This window comes from Lemur catta, chromosome 1, assembly GCF_020740605.2.
Source record: "Lemur catta isolate mLemCat1 chromosome 1, mLemCat1.pri, whole genome shotgun sequence".
Taxonomy (NCBI): domain Eukaryota; kingdom Metazoa; phylum Chordata; class Mammalia; order Primates; family Lemuridae; genus Lemur; species Lemur catta.
The window spans coordinates 186,211,072-186,232,474 of record NC_059128.1 but is presented as its reverse complement, the minus strand read 5'-3'; the positions used below and the strand labels follow the sequence as shown (position 1 = coordinate 186,232,474).

The 21,403-nt window shown below is 34.9% G+C and overlaps 1 protein-coding gene across 1 annotated transcript in view; it reads right to left on the bottom strand.

Moving 5' to 3' along the window:
- Positions 1–15,727, bottom strand: part of LEKR1 (leucine, glutamate and lysine rich 1) — a 150,819-nt gene extending 135,092 nt beyond the window's left edge. Inside the window, exon 1 of the mRNA XM_045539530.1 lies at positions 15,513–15,727. Within this exon, the coding sequence (XP_045395486.1) occupies positions 15,513–15,727 (215 nt within the window). The remainder of the gene's footprint in view (positions 1–15,512) is intronic.
- Positions 15,728–21,403: the final 5,676 nt, after the last annotated feature.

Sequence of the window (21,403 nt, the reverse complement as noted above, 5' to 3'; positions counted from 1 at the left end):
GAAAATGAAGGCAGTAAGTCCAGGTAATTTATTCAATAAGACTGGCATGAATAGAAGAGAGAGCTAAGACAGTAGCTGGAAGAAGCCTTAGACTGAGTGAAGGTTTCATTTGTTTGCTTAAGGAGTCCTCAGGAAATACTGTTAGAAAGAAGGGACTTTGTAGAGAAAGATACAAAAAGATTACAAATAAAAAAAAAAAAAAACTTAGCTAGGCATGGTGGCAAGTGATTACAATCCCTAGGCTGAGGCAGGAAGATCACTTGAGCCCAGGAGTTCAAGGCTGCAGTGAGTTACGGTCGCACCACTGCACGCCCGCATGAGCGACAGAGCAAGACCCTGTCTCTAAAAAAATTTTTTTTTTTAAAATCATTCTATTTCTAACCTAAAATAACATGATCTAACTTGTTTGTTCAGGCCTTGTGGTAAGTGAGGCAGTTAAGGAGGTGGGCAGAGGGATGAGGATCCAGACAACAGAAGGACAAGCCAGGACTGTGTTCTTCAGAATAGTTTTGCTGCTTCCTTGATAAACAGCAGCAAGGAGTGCAACATCAGAAGGGGTGGCCACCTATTGCCTATTAGTACTGGCTTCAGAAACACAGATAGTGGAAGTTCTCACAAGGGCCTACTTGCTCTCCTGCATTATCTCCCTCAGACCTCTTGGGATTTCTTCTAGTGTTAAGTCATTTTTGCTTAAACATACAAATAAACAAAAACCTACCTGCCCAACCCCTACTCCATTCCTACTCCTACAAAAAGGCTATGAGTATTAAAATTCCTGGAGCTCAGATGCAAGTATTTACAGAAAAGCTGAACTTAACTTTTGACCCTTAAGGTTGATATATTTGGTTTCTTGGTTTTTGTCCAACCCTCCCTTCCTTTTTCTACCTATGTCGTTAATTTAATTATGTCCTTTTAAATCACCTCATATCCTTTTGGGGAATAAAAGGGTTGTAATAAATAAAAGTAACAATTAAGCTCTAAAGTTATGCTTTCCATAAAATCTCTACTCCACTGAGCAGAAACACAGGCTGTGAACCTAATCAAAGTTGGGCTAGGCATTTTAAAATACCAATTAAACTGGAATTAATTGTGCAAGGGATAAGATCAGGATATTTCCTAGACCCAAGAACTTCCCTTGTGATACTAGTCAATGTTTAGATATCCAGAGTAGGTGGGAATGTGATATCTACAAGGCAAAATAGTATGCTATTAACCTTAGTTAACAAACGTGGAAAGGAAAGAGGAAGGTGAGGGAAATGAAAGGCAACTGAATTCCTAACAGGTACCCCATCCCTGTAAAGTAGCTCTTTCTCTGACCATTTTACAGATGAAGAAACCAAGGCACAGAAAGATTAAGAGGCAAGGTCATGAAACAAGGTCATGAAACTATACTGTTTATATGGTATCACACACTGCTTCCCTTTTAATTCATTCTTATAATTCCTGCTAGCATTTAGCCCAATAAAAATTGTATTTTGTTATAATCATAAATAACTAATTTTAAGTAAGGGAAATTCAAGGTGGAAAGATGAATAGAAAGAATGATGAATGACTGGACCTGAAACTCAATACTGCTGATTAAAAAGCTTGGGGTGGGGAGGAGAATATCTTTAAAAAGACAAAGTAGAAAAAATGTACCTTATTTTGGTAACCATGTTGTTACACCAACATCATAATGCTACACAGGAGTCTTTCAAAATTAGACTGGTAATAAAAGAGATATATGTACATACAGGTCTATCAATATTATTGAATAACTATCAATCTCTATAACCCTGCCAGATCTAGTAACAGGAAAACCAAGTAAACATTATTTATACCAATTGTAAAAACACTTGTCAACATCTATTTACTGTTTGCATGTGTCCACAGAGAGAAGGAATAAAAGAAAACAGTATGTTCTATACCTAAGAACTTTGGTCTAGAATGCAATCTAGTGCTACTGTGGGAGAAAAATGAAAAGAATAATAAAAGGATTAGTCTTAGAACTACACAGTATGAATAAAACTTTTTAGGCTCCTCAAAGTTCAAGTAATACATAGCACAAATATGAATATAATATATTCATATCTATACATCCAGACTAAAAATATGTGATATGAGCTTCTAGGTTTAATTATTTGTTAATGGCCCTCCATCTACTGGTGCCAATTTAGTGGCCTGAAAAAGAATAAAAGCATTTCTATAATGGTACTCAACCTTTTTTTCCCCTGAGTACTGCAAAAGTAGAAAAAGCAGAAACCTGTACAAGACATGAACAGAAGACCTTAAAAAGGGAGTCCCTGATATTATTTCTTTTCCTCAGAAACTATTTATCTTGCTCACAAGGAACTAAAGTAAGCAAGCACATATTATGTTCTGGAGAAAAATGTAATGGTCCAGTGAGGTAGATGCTGCTAATATCTGTTTCTTCTCCTTCCTTATAATAGAACTTGATACTGTCTTAGGGAACGATGACCCAATACCCTACAGTCATGGCCAATAACATGCAAGCTGAAGCTTTCTGAAAAAAGTTTTTAATTTCCTAATATAGGCATTTTCCCTGACTGCTCCTCCTTCATATTCCTACCAGAAATTGGATATGATATCTGGTGGTACAGAAACCATCCTGAAATCATAGAGACCAGCATGAGGCTGAAGGCCTACTCGCTGAGGAAGACAGAGTGAGAGATGGAAAAGGTATGGGTTGCTATTGACATAGCTGAGCTGCTTATACCTTTTCTTCTTGCTTCAAGAAATAAACCTATGTCCATTTAAGCCACTTGCTGCAGAATGTATTCCTAACTGATTGAACCAGTCTAGGTGGGAGGTGGGTTTGACAGGGAAAGGTAACGACTAACAAAATCTGCTGTTTGCCTCATCATCCTCTACTTTGACCAGGCACACTTATTCTCTCCAACTCTCTCTATTTGCAAACTCAGATACACTCTCAGTATTAATTTGATCCCAAATTGTGGAATCAATCTTGCCCTTCAGACCTTGGTACCTACCTTTGATAGCCCTTTCCTTGGGCTGCCTGCTTTAGACTTAACTTATCTGACTCACTTAATGTGATAACTGCCAACTGTGATCAATAGAACTCTTAAATTCTGCCCCTCATGGACAGGCCTCTCCTACTGTAGCTTAATTCTTGACAAGACAGTGTCTATTTGGCATTAGCAGAAGAGAAATTAAAGAAGAAATGTTTAGCAGGCATGTATAGACGCATTTGTGTAACTACTGACTTCTGTAAACTACTAGCATTTGTAGGAATTTAACCAATTACTTGTTTTAAAATGTTCTAAACTACTCAAAGAAATATTTAATTTGACTAAAAACGTCAATCCAAGGTTTCCACTAAGATGGAGTAATCCCATTGTTCCCAGTTCCTCCCTGTCACAACTATAAAAAACCCTGGATATAATACAACAAAAAGCATAAGACAATTCTGAAAGGAGCAAAGAACTAGACAGATGGCCTAGGGACCTTGGGAATTGAGAAATACCAATGCAATAAAGTCCCTGAATTTCCTCATTACCTTTCATATGTCCCAGACAAAGTGTTAAAGAAGTCTCCAACCCAGAACCACCAACAGCCATAGACAGAAAAGAGCTCCAAGAAAAATCTGATCCACTAGCTGACCAAGAAAAGGGTGATTAAACAACAGAAAACATTCTTGGCAATACCTGCCCTATTCTAGCCAAACGCCAACTGAAAAACTACCTCCTCACCCACAGTTTCAGTGGAGTTTAGCTGGGGAGTTATCTCCCATACTACCCCACCCCTATTCCATGGAAGCAGGTATTACACTCCAATTCCCCCACTTGTATAATGTCAGTGGGGCTGAGCTGGGAGCTGATCTTTTAGAAGTACATAAGGCTCCAATTCCACTCCAGGGCAGTGTCAGTGGGCCAGTGGGGAGCTGAACCTCCATCCCCACCCTGCACTGAGACTGAACAAGGTGGTGCAAGTTGGTGGTTATAAGCACTCCACTTTCCTTCCACTCCTGGTGTCAGTGAGGCCCGGTGGGGAACTAAACCTCCATACCCACCTGGCAGCAAAGAGACTGAATGAGGTAGTGAAATCAGAAGCACTGCTATTCCTACCTCCATCCCACCTTCCAGTGCTATCATGTCTCAGTGGGGAGCCTCCAGCCCCACACAGCATCAATGAGGTGGTATGCACAGGGTTATCAACACTCTGCTTCCCCAACCTCTGGTGTCAGTGGGACAAGCAAGGAGGTGAGCCTCCACTTCCAGCTAGCATCAACAAGGTGGGATGATTAAGTGGCTGGAGGCAGGGCTAGTTGGCTCTCTGCTTCTACCTCTCCCATCCCTTGGTATCAGAGGGGCACAGGGGGGATCCAAACTTCTGCACCTACCCTACAGCAACAAAGCAGTACAAGTCAGCCCTCTGATTCTCTCCCTCCTTGTGACAGTAAGTTTAGCAACAAAGAGCTGATCTTACATCCCCATACAGAGACACAGGCAGTGCAAGTCAGTGACTTATTTTTGCCAGAAAGGCATGACTGATATAAGGCAGTGTGAGTCTGGGCCCCATTTTTCCTGAAGTAGTGTCAGCAGACCCAGTGGGAAGCTGAACATACATGCTATATTAGTCAAACTTCTCCAGAGAAACAGAAATAATAGGATACATGTAGATATACAGAAATATTTATTATGGGCTGGGCGTGGTGGCTCACACCTGTAATCCTAGCACTCTGGGAGGCCGAGGCAGGAGGATCGCTCAAGCTCAGGAGTTCAAGACCAGCCTGAGCAACAGGGAGACCCTGTCTCTACTAAAAATGGAAAGAAATTATATGGACAACTAAAAATACATACAGAAAAAATTAGCTGGGCACGGTGGCACATGCCTACAGTCCCAGCTACTCAGGAGGCTGAGGCAGAAGGATTGCTTGAGCCCAGGAGTTTGAGGTTGCTGTGAGCTAGGCTGACGCCATGGCACTCTAGCCCAGGCAACAGAGTGAGACTCTGTCTCAAAAAAAAAAAAAAAAAGAAATCTTTATTATGAGGGATTAACTCATATGATTATGGAAGCTGAGAACTCCCATGTTCTGCCATTTGCAAACTGAAGGCCCAGGAAAGCCAGTGGTATAGTTACAGTCCAAGCCCAAAGGCCTGAGAACCAGGGGAGTCAATAATGTAAGTCCCAGTCCAAGTCTGAAGGCCCTGAGAACCAGAAGCACCTATGTCTCAGGGCAGGAGAAGATGGACAGCCCAGCTCAAGAATAGAGAGCAGGCCAGGCGCGGTGGCTCACGCCTGTAATCCTAGCACTCTGGGAGGCCGAGGCGGGTGGATCCCTCGAGGTCAGGAGTTCGAGATCAGCCTGAGCAAGAGTGAGACTCCGTCTCTACTAAAAATAGAAAGAAATGAACTGGACAACTAAAAATATATATAGAAAAAATTAGCCGGGCATGGTGGCACATGCCTGTAGTCCCAGCTACTCGGGAGGCTGAGGCAGTAGGATCGCTTGAGCCCAGGAGTTTGAGGTTGCTGTGAGCTAGGCTGACGCCATGGCACTCACTCTAGCCCGGGCAACAGAGCAAGACTCTGTCTCAAAAAAAAAAAAAAAAAAAGAATAGAGCGCAAATTTACCCTTCTTCCTCCTTTTTCCTCTATTCATTCCCTCAACAGACTGCATGATGCCCACCCACACTAATGACAGCAATCTGCTTTACTCAGTCTACCAATTCAAAGGCTAATCTCCTCCAGAAACACCCTCACAGGCACATCCAGAAATAGCATTTTACCAGCTATCTGAGCATCCAGTTAAACTGACACAAAATTAGCCATTATACACAGCCATCTTGCTAGCACACTAAACTTCAACAGGAGGAATGCTTACTAAGAAAAAGAAAATTAGGATCTAGGGTCTCACAGTATAGCCTACAAAATAACCAGAATACAACTGAAAATCAATCATCAAACCAGAATCAGGAAAATCACAACATAAGAAAAGACAATCAACACACCCAACATCAAGATGAATCAGATGTTGGAATTATCTGACAAGGATTATAAAGCAATCTTCATAAAATGCTTTAAAAAGCAATTACAAATTGTCCTGAAACAAAATAAAAAGTAAAAACTCTCAATAAAGAAACAGAAATTATAAAAAGAGAACCAAATAGAAATTACAGAACTAAAAAATATTATAACCAAAATAAAAAAAATTCACTGGATAAAATAGCAGATGGGAATAACAGAAGATGGAATCAGTAAACTTTAAGACAAATCAACAGAATTTACCCATTCTGGACAACAAAGAGAAAATAGGAAAAAAATTAGCAGTCTCGGGGACCTGTTGGACACCTAACAAAAGAGCTAAGTCTCATGATCAGAGTCCAAACTGGAAAAGAGAGGGTGGGAGCAGGGCTAAAGAGTATTCAAAGAAATAATGTCTGAAAACTTTCTAAGTATGGCAAGAGACATAAACCTAAAGTCCACTAAGCTGTTTTCTTTTCTAGAATAGGAAAGATCCAAAGAAGATAAGCCCAAAGAAAATCATACCAAGATACATCATAATTAAATCACAGATTGTGACAAATTATATATCTATATTATAGTAGCTAGACAAACCTCGACAAACTACTCAGAAACTTATATAAAGTGATACTCAAAAATCACTATAAACAAATCAAGATATAATTCTAAAAAATGTTCAAGAAACCAACAGGAAAATTGAAATTTTACAGAAAATGTTTTCTGACCATAACGGACTCAAACTAGAAATCAACAACAGAAAGAAACAGGAAAATCTATAAACACTTGGAAACTAAAGACTACACTTCTAAATTATACATGGGTCAAAGAAGTCCCCAAGGAAATTTAAAAATTATACACACACACACACACACAGAGTACTGGAGAAAAAAGTGGAAAAACAATATATCAGAATATATGCAACATAATCAAAGCAATGAGAGTAAAATTATAGCATTGAATGCTTCCATTAGAAAAAGAAAAGTTTCAAATAAATATTCTAAGTTCCTACCTCAAGAAACTAGAAAAAGAAGAGCAAAATAAACCCAAAACAAGCAGAAGAAAACAAATACCAAAAAATAAGAATAGGAATCAATTAAATTAAAAAAACAATAGAGAAAAATCAATAAAACAAAAGGCTAGCTCTTCAAAATAATCAACAAAATTTATAAATCTATAGCAAGAATTAAAAAGATGAAAGGAGATCACCAGATCACCAGTATCAGGAATGAAACAGGAAATATCACTATAAATACTTGTAGCCAATAAAAGACTAGCAGGCAAATATGAGAAACATTACAATCATAAATTTGACAACTTAGAAGGAATACCACAAACTACTAAAGCTCAACCAAGATAGATAACTTGAATGAATAGTCTTATAACCATTAAAAACATTGAATTTGTAATTGAACAGCTTCCAAAAAAAGAAATTTCTAAGCCCAGATGGTTTCACTGGAGAATTCTACCAAACATTTAAAGATGAATTAACATCAATTTTATACTATTTCTTCTAGAAAATAGAAGAGGCGGCACTACTTCCCAACTCAATTTATGAGGCTAGTATTATTGTGATACCAAAGCCAGACAGAGATATTACAAAAAAAGAAAACTACCTACTGACATCTCTCACTAATTTAGATACAGAAACGCCCAACAAAATATTAGAAAATCAAATCCAGAAATGTATACAATGTACCACAAGTGAATTTATTCTAAGTATGCAAGGCTGGTTCAACATTTTTAAATTAATATATTCTACCATATCCACAAGATTAAGAAGAAAAATCATGTGAACATATCAAAGGACACAGAAAGTACATTTAACAAAATGCAACACTCATTCATGATAAAAACTGTCAGCAAATTAAGAATAGAGAAGAACTTCTTCAACTTGCAAAAACATCTACAGATGACATCATACTTTAATGCAATGAAAGACTGAATGATTTCTCTCTAAAATAGACAAAGTAAGAACGTCAATTCTCACTACACTTATTCAACATATTACTGCAAGTTCTACCCACTGTGTCAAGGCAGGAAAAAGAAATAAAATGATAAGGAAGAAAGAAAACTGTTCATATTTGTAGGTAATATAATTGTGCAGAAAGTTCAAAGGAATCTGCAAAAATACTCCCAGAACTAATAAATGAGTCAGCAAGGCCAAAAGATATAAGATAAAGACTTGGTAACAAAAGCATGATCCATCAAAAGGAAAATTGATAAATTGAATCTCATGAAAAGTAAAAACTTTTGCTATGCAAAAGACCCTGTGAAGAATATGAAAAGACAAGCAACAGATTGTGAGAAAATATTTACAAACTACATATCAAAAAAAAAAGACTAGTACCTAGAATATAAAAAGAATTCTCAAAACTCAGTTTAAGTTTATTCCAATTACACAATGGGCAAATGGAATGAACAGACATTTCACCAAAGAGACAAGTAGCAAATAAGCAAATTGTTATTGACTGAATTGTATCCCCCACAAAATTCATACGTTGAAGCCCTATCCCCCAATGTGACTGTATTTGGAGATAGGGCCTTAAGGAGGTAATTAAGAATAAATGATAAATGAGGTCATTAGGGTGGGGCCAAAATCAAGAGTACTGGGGTCCTCATAAGAAGAGGAAGGGATACCAGAGATACCTATCTCTCTCTCTGCTCACACAGAAAGAGGAGGTCATATGTGGACAAAACAAGAAGACAGCCACTTACAAGCTGGGAGAAGAGGCCTTACCAGATACCAAATTTCCTGGTATTTCCTTCTAAGACTTCTGACCACCAGAACTGTGAGAAAATAAATTTCTGCTGTTTAAGCTACCCAGTCCACGGTATTTTGTTATGGCAGCCCTAGTAGACTAATACACACATGAAAAGATGTTTAACATCATTAGCCATCACAGAAATGCAAATTAAAAGCAGAATGAGGCACCAATATCAAATGTTGGTGAGAATAAGGAGAAACTGAATGACTCTCATATTGCTAATGAGAACACAAAATGTTGCAGCCACTCTGGAACACTATTTAGAAATTTCTCATATAACTGCACATGCAACTCCCATACAACCCATCCACTGTACTCTGAGCATCTATCCCAAAGAAACAAAAATTTACATTCACACAAAAACCTATATGTAAATATTCAGAGCAGCTTTATTTGTAATCGTAAAAAACTAAGAACAACCCATATGCCCTTCTGTGAATGGTTAAGGCAAACAGTTAAACAAAATGTGGCACATTCATACCATAGACTACTACTACTCAGCAATAATAAGAAATGAACTACTGATATACACAAGAACTTGGATGAATCTTCATGGAATTATGCTGAGGGAAAAGTATATCCCAAAGATTCTATGGGATACCCTATGACTCTGTTTATACAACATTTGTAAAAGAACAAAATTACAAACTGGTGGTTGCCAGGGATCAGGGGCGGGGGAGGAAGAAGGTTGGTTGTCACTATAAAGGGGCAACATGAGAAAGCTTTACTGTGATGGAACTGTTCTGTACCTAATATTAATGTTAGTATCCTGGTTGTGATACTGTATTATAGTTTTATGAGTTGTTACCATTAGGGAAACTGGGTAAATGGTACACAAGATCTCTATTCTTTCTCACAAATGCATGGTAATCTATAATTATCTCAAAATTAAAAGTTAAATTTTAAAAATTAATCCTAAACACAAATATTTCTGCCCAATAACCTGCCATTATGGCTTTTCAATTTTCTGAAACACTCAGCTGTGATCAGTGTGCCACTCTGTGATTGCAAAAAGTATAATTTAGGTTTGTTGTTGCCAAAGCTTATCGCCACAGGGAAACGTGATAGCTTTAAAATATATTTATTAGAAATAGTAACTGAAAACAAGTGAACCAAGACTTCAATTTAAGTAACTAGTAAGAGAGCAAGAAATTTTAAAAAGGATGATAAATAAACAAATGCAAATAAGAGCATAAGTTAATTAAATAGAAAAAAAGAAACATTTTATTAATTAAACCAAAATCTGGTTCTTTGAGAAGACCAATAAAACAGACAAATCTGTATATTTTCCTAGGAAAAAAGTTCTCTCTCTCTCTCTCTCCCTTCCTCTCTCGTCTCTTTTTCAATCAAACAAATAACCAACCCAAGGAAAGAGAAAGGTCATAACAGGTACAGACGAAAACTTTTAAATAAGAGGATACTATTAATACATAATACTAAATATCAAGAAATTTGAAATGCCAAGTGAAATGCTTGATTGTCTAGGAAAATACCAATTTCCAAAATTGACTCAAGAAAAGGTAAAAATTCATAAATAAACAATTAATTATAGAGTAAACATAATGAGTCATCAAAATTCTACCCCCCTAAAAGATACAAGACATTTTTCATGAAGATCTACCAAAGTTGCAGGAACAGGAAACTCATATGTTATTCGAAATATCTAGTGCACACAAAACATGGAAGGCTTCTTAACTTACCTAAAAGCCAATCTTTATACCATTAAAAAAGAAAACTATAGGCCAAACTTACCTGTGAACATAGATGCAAATATCTATGTAAAATATTAGCAAATTAATCCAGCACTGTATTAAAAGAACAATGCTCTTCATAAACTGTTTCACATATAATCAGTAGTATGGGTAATTATTTTAGTATTACAGAGACACTTTTATTTTAATAAAGAAATCCTCCAAAATCCAAAAGTTTCTGAGTGTCAACATGACATTCAAAGGAAATACTCTTGTAGCGTTTCAGATTTCAAATTTTTGGACTAGAGATGCTTACAAAGTCTGTATACTGTAAATATTCCAAAATTTGAAACAAATCCAAAATCTAAAACATTTCTGATTCCAAGCATTTTGGATAAGTGATACTCAATCTTTAATTATATTTTTAGTTTTTATACTTCTATTATGGCAAGTGATGTTTTTCTACTTATTAATATATTCATAAAAAAATATATATTTAAGGGAGTATTTACAGAAAAATAGTACAGAGTACTTATAGCAAGAAGGTAAGCAAATATATAAAATTTCAGGAACCCTAAAATATATAGCAAATATATACCATTTTGGATCAAAATGGCTTTATACCAAAAATGTAAGTATAGCTTCATATTAGAAAATCTATTAGTCTTATTTACTATTATATATTAACAGATTAAAGGAGAAAAATAATATGATCACCCCAATAGAAGTTGGAAAAGCGTTGGTAAAATTCAATAACCATTTCTGATTAAAAAATAAACCTTAAAGAACCAGGAAAAAAAGAGGAATTTCTTAAATTAATAAAAAGTATCTTTAAGAAACCTACAGCAAACATCCTATTTAACACAGAAACACACTGGACAAGTTCACATTCAATTAGAAATAAAGACAAAGATGCGCTCTACAAGTTTACTATTCAGCATTGTTCTATAGGTCTAATCCAATTTAGTAAGAAGAGGAAAAAGGTATAACCATTGGGAATAAAAAGATAAGACAGATACTATTTGATTATGATGTGACTGTTTTATGTGTATGTGTGTGTATTATGAGTATATATAGTATATATTCAAGAGAAATCAATGAAAAAACACATACAACTAATAAAAGAATTCAATAAAAGAGCTAGATATAAAATCAATATACAAAAATCAATAGCATTCAGAAAAGCTAGAAAATATAATGAAGAAAAATATTATACTCCCAATAGCAACAAAAGTATATATCTAGGAATTAAACTATTTAATAATATAGAATGTATTATTAATATTAATAAACTATATTAATTAAACTATATTAATAATATAGAATGTATGAGAAAATTATAAAATCATATTAAGGGATTTAAAAAACATCTGAATATATGCAGGGAAAATACTAAATTCTAGGATAAGATGACTCAAGATTATAAATATGTCAATTCTCAAGATATTTAATTGCTCTAGAAAGTAAATACAACCCTACTCTAAATCATAACACAGAATATTTTATGGAATCTGACAAGATGATTCTAGAGTTCATCCAGAAAAGAAAATATACTAGAAAAGCCAAGATAACCTAATAAGCAAAACAAAGATTTGCCTTATAAAATATCAAAACATATTATAAAGCTAACGTAGCTAAAAATGTGATACTGACCCATTGATAGAAAACAGATCAATAGCACAAAATAGAGCACCCACAAATTGGCTAGAAGAGAAATTATTAATATTAGGTAACATTTCAGGGGAGAAAGGATGAAGGATTTAACGAATGATATTGGGACAAGAAGCCAGACATCTGAAAAACAACAAACATGAAATTATAAATCCACCTCAAAAATTATACATTATACACAAAATATTACATATAAAAATTAACTTTCAAACAAATTTAAAAGCTAATTCTAAAACAACAATAAGTTTTAAACATGTGTTGTTACTTTTACTTGCCTGAATCTATTCTCCCTTCTTGTTTTTGTTTTGTTTTTTTGAGACAGGGTCTCACTCTATTGCCTAGGCTGGAGTGCAGTGGCCCAGTCATAGCTCACTGCAACCTCGAACTCCTGGGCCCAAGTGATCCTCCTGCGTCAGTCTCCCAAAGTACTGAGATTACAGGTGTGAGCCACTGTACCCAGCCTAATTTTGGTAGTTTTGGGTACCTAACGTTTTTTTTTTTTAAAAGACAAGGTCTTGCTCTGTCGCTCAGGCTAGAGTGCAGTGGCATGATCATAGCTCCTACCACCTCAAACTCTTAGGCTCAAGCTCTCTTCCTGCCTCAACCTCCCCAGTAGCTGGGACTACAGGCCGTGCCACCACAGCTGGCTCATTTTTTTGTATTTTTTGTAGAGATGGGGTCTTGCTGTATTGCTCAGGCTGTTCTCAAACTCCTGCGGCCTCAAGCGATCCTCCCGCCTCGGCCTCTCCAAGAGCTAGGATTACAGGCAGGAGCTACCATACCACACCCAGCTGCTAACATTTATTTTTAAATGGCTTTGAATTTTTAGATTTATAGACTAAGTCTTTCATGGTTTGCAAAGGAAGACATTAAAATTAGTGGCTGATTTTAAATGAGTGAATTTGGAATAAAATTAAAGAATGGGTTCCTAATGCTGTAGGATCTAATCAGCAATTTAGTCTGCCTAAAGACACTTCAGTGAGCCTATAAAGAGACTTCCAATAGAAAGGTTTTTGCTGGTGTTTTATGATTTTTCCTTTTTCCTATGAATGAAAATTTCTCGATTTAAAGTAACAGTAAATATTAGTAGACCTTGAGCTAATGAATTTAATGAATATCATATGTATGTAAAAGAAACTTTCTTAAACCTCTTAGAATTATTTTTATTAAATTTTATATAAAAGTATGTAATTACATTAAATGCCAGTTGAGCCAGATATTTCTTAGTCCTTCATTCAGAAAATTTTTTCTCAGTTTCTTCAGTTTCAAATCTGAATAATATTTTATAATATTTGCCTGGAAAAATTAAAAAATTTGAAGTATTGTTTAAAGTTTTTAATTTAGAGGATTTTTGCCTGTCAGGGATTCTTCCATTTGTTGTCTTTCATACTCTACTTTCTTTAATAAAATGTTGTATTATATACAAGTAATACTAAACATGTGAAGTAAAAGAAGTGTATAGAACAAAAGCCAAGAAAGTCCCCTTATACCCTGCTGACTGTCATCTTCTTACTGAGGTAATACCACTTTTAATGGCTCAGTGTGTATCTTGCTATATCTTTCATTGTACCGTTACATTTATTATATACGATTTCCTTATTCTTTATCTTTTAATAGGTTAGTTTTTAACATAAGCAATATATTAAATATATTGTTCTATGCCACTTAACTATATATATTGGAAATTGTTCCATGTTAATGCATATAGATCTATCTTGTTCTTAACTACAGCAATATTTTCCTAAGAATATGCCATAATTTAATCTTTTCTTTTTAACATTTATAATATTTCCAATTCTTGTTATTACATACAGTATTTATATGTATATTCTTGTAAACATATGTTTTTCTATAGGATAAACTCCTAAAAGTGAAATTGCTGAAAGCAAGCACATACCAATATAAAATCTTGATAGGTATTATACCAAATTGTCTTTTGAGAAGACAGTATTAATTTTTATTTTTTTTATCAAGTGGTCATTTTCCTACATTTTGTTAATATTGGAATCTTCTTAATTTTTCTCAATCTCTTGAGTGAAAAAAATGTTGCTTAATGGTTATCTAATTTGTATTTCTTTTTTGCTCATGAGGCTGAACATTTTTTCATATTTATTAGACATTTATATTTCTTCCTGTATTGATTACCTACATACATATATTGCCCAGTTTTAATGGGTTATTTTTGTTTATTTGTAGCAATTTTTAATATAATTTTGGCATTATACTTTGTTTATATCTGTTGTGAATATTTTCTCATGGTTGCTTGTCTTTTTACTTTATTTATTGTATTTTTTGCACTCCCTCTCTCTATATATATTTTTAAATAATATTCTATGCCAAATTCTGGTCAGTTAGGGTCCTATGATAAGTTCTTGGGGTTGCAAATTACAAAAATTTACTCTAATACTAACATTAATAAAAGGAATTTATTGGAAGAGTATGAGGTGGTAGCTAATTGAAAGAAAAAAAACGTAAGTACCCTGGCTTTGGAAATGGACAGGAAACAGAGCTTATTTAGGGCTCTGGGGTGAATTAGCTCAACATTTTCTTCCTTACATCATTTCCTTTAAGATTCAAATCCCAGAAGAGAGAGTCTCATTGGCAGGATTTCAGTTATATGACCACCCTCCACCTGCACCTCCTTAGCCTGAGGAAAAGGGTCATGTCACTCAGATCATGCCACTACATTCCACCCTAGGTGACGGAGTGAGATCTTGTCTCTTTAAAAAAAAAAAAAAATCACCTGATTTTTAATAGACAAATATTTCTATTAATAATAAGTAAGGGCCCAGGCATGGTGGCTCACGCCTGTAATCCTAGCACTCTGGGAGGCCGAGGCAGGCGGATTGTTTGAGCTCGGGAGTTCGAGACCAGCCTGAGCAAGAGCGAGACCCCGTATCTACTAAAAAAAATAGAAAGAAATTAGCTGGACAACAAAAATATATAGAAAAAAATTAGCCGGGCATGGTGGCACATGCCTGTAGTCCCAGCTACTCGGGAGGCTGAGGCAGAAGGATTGCTTGAACCCAGGAGTTTGAGGTTGCTGTGAACTAGGCTGATGCCATGGCACTCTAGCCCAGGCAACAGAGTGACACTCTGTCTCCAAAAAACAAACAAAAAAAAGATATCTGGGGGAAAAATTTGATCCATCTCAATTTATAGTTACTGAATTAATTGGTTTCTAATTATTCAGACACTAAATATATGCCTCAAAAGAATACTTCAGACTATAATTAACAATTATGTTTAAAATCATTAATATAATTAATAAATGAACTCAAATGTATTAAAGAATAAATTATACCTGATATAGAGAAATTCTAGAAAAATCATACAATGTTTGTTTTCTGTAGTTTTCTTTCAAACTAAATAAATGATAGAAAAGAAAAACATACTCCACCTTTCTGTTTTGGATTCATTGTCAATTTTGTACTGTTCAAAATCTTGGCTAAGAAACTGTAGTTTTTCTTGAAGTATCTTTTCACGTTCTATACTTCCTTGATAAAATTTCATCTCTTTTTCCATTGCTTTTACTTTTTCTTCCATAGCCTTAAATTCATGCAGAATTAGATAGCTGACTCCACAATACTTACAAACTTTTTCTTCAGGTGACATCTAGGAAATAGAACAAACACTTACTAAAATGATATTTTTTAAAATCTGAAAAATAAAGTTCAACAGAAGATGTTATTGCAACCATGTTGGTCAAATGAAGTAAATATATAGTGTACTATGCCATGGAGCAATAATTTTGACATTGCCTACATCTGTATAAAATGTTTTAAACTGGCATATTGACTCTGACACAAAATCTTAGAATTAGAAGAGTCTTCCAGAGTAATTATTTCTCCATGGCATCTCTAAGAAAGATTTACTCTTGAAATATTTTCCAGAAAATAAAACTTAAAATGGTGAAAATCTCTTTACAATTCTTGTTTTAAGATGAGTTTTCCACAAAGTGGGAGGAAATCTCTGGCTTTTCATTGCCAACTGTCTGTGATCTTGGAGATGCCTCTTGGCTTTTTCAGATCTTATTTTCCTTGTTTGTAAAATTATGGCATTGGACCAAATGAACTCTAAGTTCCTGATCAGTTTCAGCATTTATGATTTTTATAGAACTTAACATTCTGTCATAAACCTACATATAGGAAAAACACTTTGAACCTACTCTCTTCTCCCTAAATCAGTTCTTTTCTCTTAGTACATATGGTTATACCCATTTTATAGATTATTTTTAAAACCTGAGACTATTGAAGTTAAATAACCTGCTGATATGTGGAGAAGGTGGGACTAAAACCCAGGTCTATTTTAAACCAGCACCTATGCCTTTAACGATTTGTATTATATTTATCTATCAGGTGTATGTCAGCTAAATCTTCTTATTTTTCCTTCAGATAAAGTGACCAACATATGAGCAGTGAAAAATGGAATTTCAGCAAAGTCAAGAGAGAGAGATAATTCTTTTTTCTTTCTCAAGTAGCCTCTGCTCATTTTGCTATTCACAAAGGATAAGAGACAGCTTCATAAAATACTTGCTCCAGGGCACTAAATTGAAATCAATTCTTACGTTATTCAAGGAGTATTTACTCTTAATACAATCTCCCTTGAGACTGTAAAAACTGCTCCTGTAACTATGAGTAGTTGCCACCATATCTGCCTATCAATGCCATTACACCAATGTTGGCTGGAAGAAATAAATTTTTATAAAGTAAAATTTGGCTCATTTAAACTTTAATAATAAAAATTCTAAATTAAAAACCATAATACAATACCATGGGATATAGATGAATGACTACATCAATCATCTAATTGCCACTGATATCAAATTTATAGATTCATAAAACATTAGGTTTGAAAGAAATTGTAAAGATAACCTGGTTCAAGCTCTAGATGGGTTCATTGAGTTTATTCCAACCTAGATATATTGTTGTTCAGCCTCTATTTTAACATCCCATATGCTGGAAACTACTTTCTAAAGCAGCCTGTTCCACCTTCTGCCACTTTTGTCTTTCAGGAAATTCGTTCTCATGTTCATCCCAAATCTGTCTCCCTAGAGCATCCATTGGTCCTAGTCCTCTTAGTAACCATGTGGACCAACCCCAGGCCTCTTTCCCACAAAAGTCTTTTTAATATTTAAAGACAGCCGTCAGGATCTCTTCTCCAGTCAACACTTCCAATTCCTTCAGCTTAGTTTCCTCCTCATTCTAGATTTCTCTGAACTTGTTCCAGTGTTCAGTATGTGTTTCAAAGTATGGTGCCCAGAATTGAATAGTTCAGCTTCTCACTAAAACAGAGTAAGAGAGGACTCAAACTTCTCACATTCTATCTCATTAGTAATATCATTAATGATATTAATATCTTCTAATGCAAACTTAGATCACATCAGTCTTTTGTATTTTTAGCAATTATATACTATAACTGGCTTTTATGTTAAATAAAAAAAACACTGTGATGAAAACCCACGTTTCATTATACTGAATATACCAAGCATTCCCTTCTCACCTATTTCCTCCTTTTAAAGAATTCACTTTCCAGAGCCCTGGCTGCTGTTGTGTTTGGTGACTATGACTTCCTCTACCCATCTATCCTACCCATGACTGATTAGGGGACTAGGGTTGAATACTGGACACAGAAGCACCAAGCCCTAAACTGTAATGAGGCAACTAGGCCTGTAAATGTTGAAGATCCAGGCATTTAGGTCACTTTTGAGGCAGCCGTAAGAGAAAAGGGTCATGTACAAGATATAGAGTAAGCCACATTACTGGAATGAGAGAGAAGAATGAGTAGACACACAGAAGCTGAGACAAAGACACTGTGGCTCCAGAGAGAGAGAGAAAAAAAATGCAATCAGCAGTGTCTTATACCCAATGACCTTCCAGTTCTTCATTTCAGTCTCTCTTAAGATTTAGCTGCCCTGATTGTCCTTTAGGATCCATGCCCAATCTTCCTCTACTATTTTCTCTCTTCTCCTTTAAGCTACCTCTTCTTTGAAACCAATACTTTCTATTCTATTATGTGAGCATTTGGCTTTTCAGATCCAAGTGCAGACCTGTAAATGTAAATAAATATATATATATATATATATATATATATATATATATATATATGTCTTAGGCTCAGCCTTTAGCTATTACTTTTTGTATCCAGGAAATTCTAAGCTTTGTGTCATTTGCAAATTTGATACTTATAGGTCATTTTATCCACCTAACTCATTGATTTTAAAATATTGAATATGACAAAGTTGAGGACAGATCTCCACAGCATGTCATATCACCTTGGTTGATACTAATCCATTACTCAGTACATTTCAGGTACAACTCCTCATCTTGTTATCAAACTATCCAATTATCTTTGTAACTAGCCTATATTTATTTATACTATCTTTAGGAATATTATGACACACTTTGTCAAATGCCTTCATAAAGTCCATATATTCTATGCCTAATCAGTTCCTGGGTCTAGTAACCCTATACAAAATGAAATGGCAAGGCCTACATGCTAGCTCTTAGTGAACATGAAATTGGTCCAAGGATTACTGTTTTCTCTAATACATCCTCACAAACCACCCTTTAATAATATATTCTAAAATCTTGGCTGGGTGCGGTGGCTCACACCTGTAATCCTAGCACTCTGGGAGGCGGAGGCAGGCGGATCATTTGAGCTCAGGAGTTCGAGACCAGCCTGAGCAAGAGTGAGACCCCGTCTCTACTAAAAACATAGGAAGAAATTATCTGGACAACTAAAAATATATAGAAAAAATTAGCTGGGCATGGTGGCTCGTGCCTGTAGTCCCAGCTACTTGGGAGGCTGAGGCAGAAGGATTGCTTGAGCCCAGGAGTTTGAGGTTGCTGTGAGTTAGGCTGACGCCACAGCACTCTAGCCCAGGCAACACAGTGAGACTCTGTCTCAAAAATAAATAAATAAATAAAATAAAATCTTGTCAAGGATTAAAATAAAGCTCACAGGTTGTAATTTATGGCATTTTATACATAGAATGGCATTTTTATATTATCCTCTTACTTTCTACATGTCCTCAAAGATAACCAAGAGTGGCTCAGCAATCCCATTTAAAGATACTATCAACCCCAGAAATATAATTTACTCATATCAAGAGACCTGAACTAATTCAGAACAGATGGGTATTTTCTTAAAATCCCATCTTGAGTTTTGGTTCCTTCCTGTTAATTTGAAAAGTATATTGCTCACTCCAAGACATTTTTATCCTTAACTTTTGTTTATTAATCATAGTTTTTTCCCTTCTCCTGGCAAAGTACACTATCTTTATTCTAAAGAAAACTCTTGTGAGTATATACTATTTGCAGCCTGATGCACAAAACAGAACTAGTATAAACTTCATATTGTAAAAGCTATTAGAATGTTATTTCATCATAGCATTCAAGAGAGGAAAAGCTGAAATAAGTGAAGCAATACATTTTAGAGAATAGGTCTTCTAGAAGTTTAGCAAAGAAAAAGAAAACATGATATTCTTTATGATCTAGGAAACAAGAAAATAAAATTATAAAATAATTTCCACAAGAGCTGTCTCTTAACTTCACCTAGTACAGTCTGAATCACTAAGGGATCTGTTAAATAAGTATATTGTACAAAAGTTTTTAATGCTATTAAGTTGTAAATAATTTCTGTAAGCAAACTACACCAGAAAAAATATAATAACCCTTTCAAATTTAGTGTCTGTATGTACTAATTAGGGCATTTTTTTGCAACTTGAGAAAATATGAAATACTGTAATTATGTTCCCAAATGAAGTAAGTAAAAGTTATCTGGTTTTTTTGTGAAATATAATTTATGCTTCATTCTTATAACTTGTGTTATATCATCTTCTCATTTTGAAAGTAAAATAATGACATGCTGTCATTTGAAAGTAAAATAATGACAAAAGGGCTATCATTAGCAGGATGTTTTTGCTTTCTACAAGATTCACTTTGGAGGAGACATTAACAATTGGAGTATATTAAACAAATGTAGAATGATTTGAAAATAAATTCAAATCAAACTTCTCAAATGTAGTGTTTGTACTTTTAAATTATAGTTATTTAATATCAAAATGATATAAATTTTTAAAAAGTTTAAATTAAGCTTCAGATCCTTTTCAGGGTTCCTGCCTATACTTTAACTAGACAAGACACTTAGTACCCTCCTGCTGCCCAACTGTGGCATTTCTCTGCTCCAAAAATTGTTCTTTCTTCTCCACCCATCCCATGCTTTCTGGGCCTAGACAAGGAGAAAACAAATAAACTAGTCCACAAAGGTAAGAGTAACAACAGTATAAAATGTTAATCCTTCTAAGAGGTTTCACATTAAAAAAGATGCCTTTACTAAAAACAATGAGTGTCTAAGTAAATTTTATTCAGATTGGGAGAAAGATTTTGAGATAGGACGGTGGACTCTTCAAGTCCTTAGTCACACAGACCACCTGACCACTTCATAAGGCTATCAGTACCCCTCCTCATTAAGTCGACTTGCTGCTCTATAATTTAAAAATCAATTTGGTAAAGGGCATCTCCTAAAACACCTACAGCTATATTGTACTTAATAGTAAAAGACTGAGTGCTTTTTCCTTAAGGCTGAGAAAAAGGCAAGGATGTCCACTCTCACTGCCCTTATTCAACATAATGCTGGAATATCTAGCCAGAGCAATAAGGCAAGAAGAGAAAACATTATACACGTTATGCATATTAGAAGGAAGAACTAAAACTGTACCTATTTGAGATGACATAATTATCTACATAGAAAATCCCAAGAAATCTATAATAAAACTCCTAGAACTAGTAAGTTCAGTAGGGTTGCATGATGTAAGATACACATAGAAAAATAAACTATAATAAACTGTATTTCTATATACTCTCAGTGAGCACATGAAAGCTGAAATTAAAAATAACAAAAAAAAGCCAAAACCAATTACAATTGATAAAAAAATTAAGTCCTTAGGTATAAATATAATAAAACATGTACAGGATTTGTATGCTGAAAGCTATAAAATGCTGATGAAATAAACTGAAGAAGATCTAAATACATGGCAAGACATACTATGTTTATGGTTTGAAAGACTCAAAATAGTAAAGATATCAATTCTCCCCAAATTGGGATATTGCAATTCCTATCAAACTCCCAGCAAGATGTTTTACATAGACAGGATTATTCTCAAATTTACATATAATAGAAAGCCAAAGTAACTAGAACAGCTAAAACAATCCTGAAAAAGAGGGATAAAGTTGGAGGAAGCTTTCCACCTGATTTCAAGACACACTGTATTGCTATAGTAATCAAGAT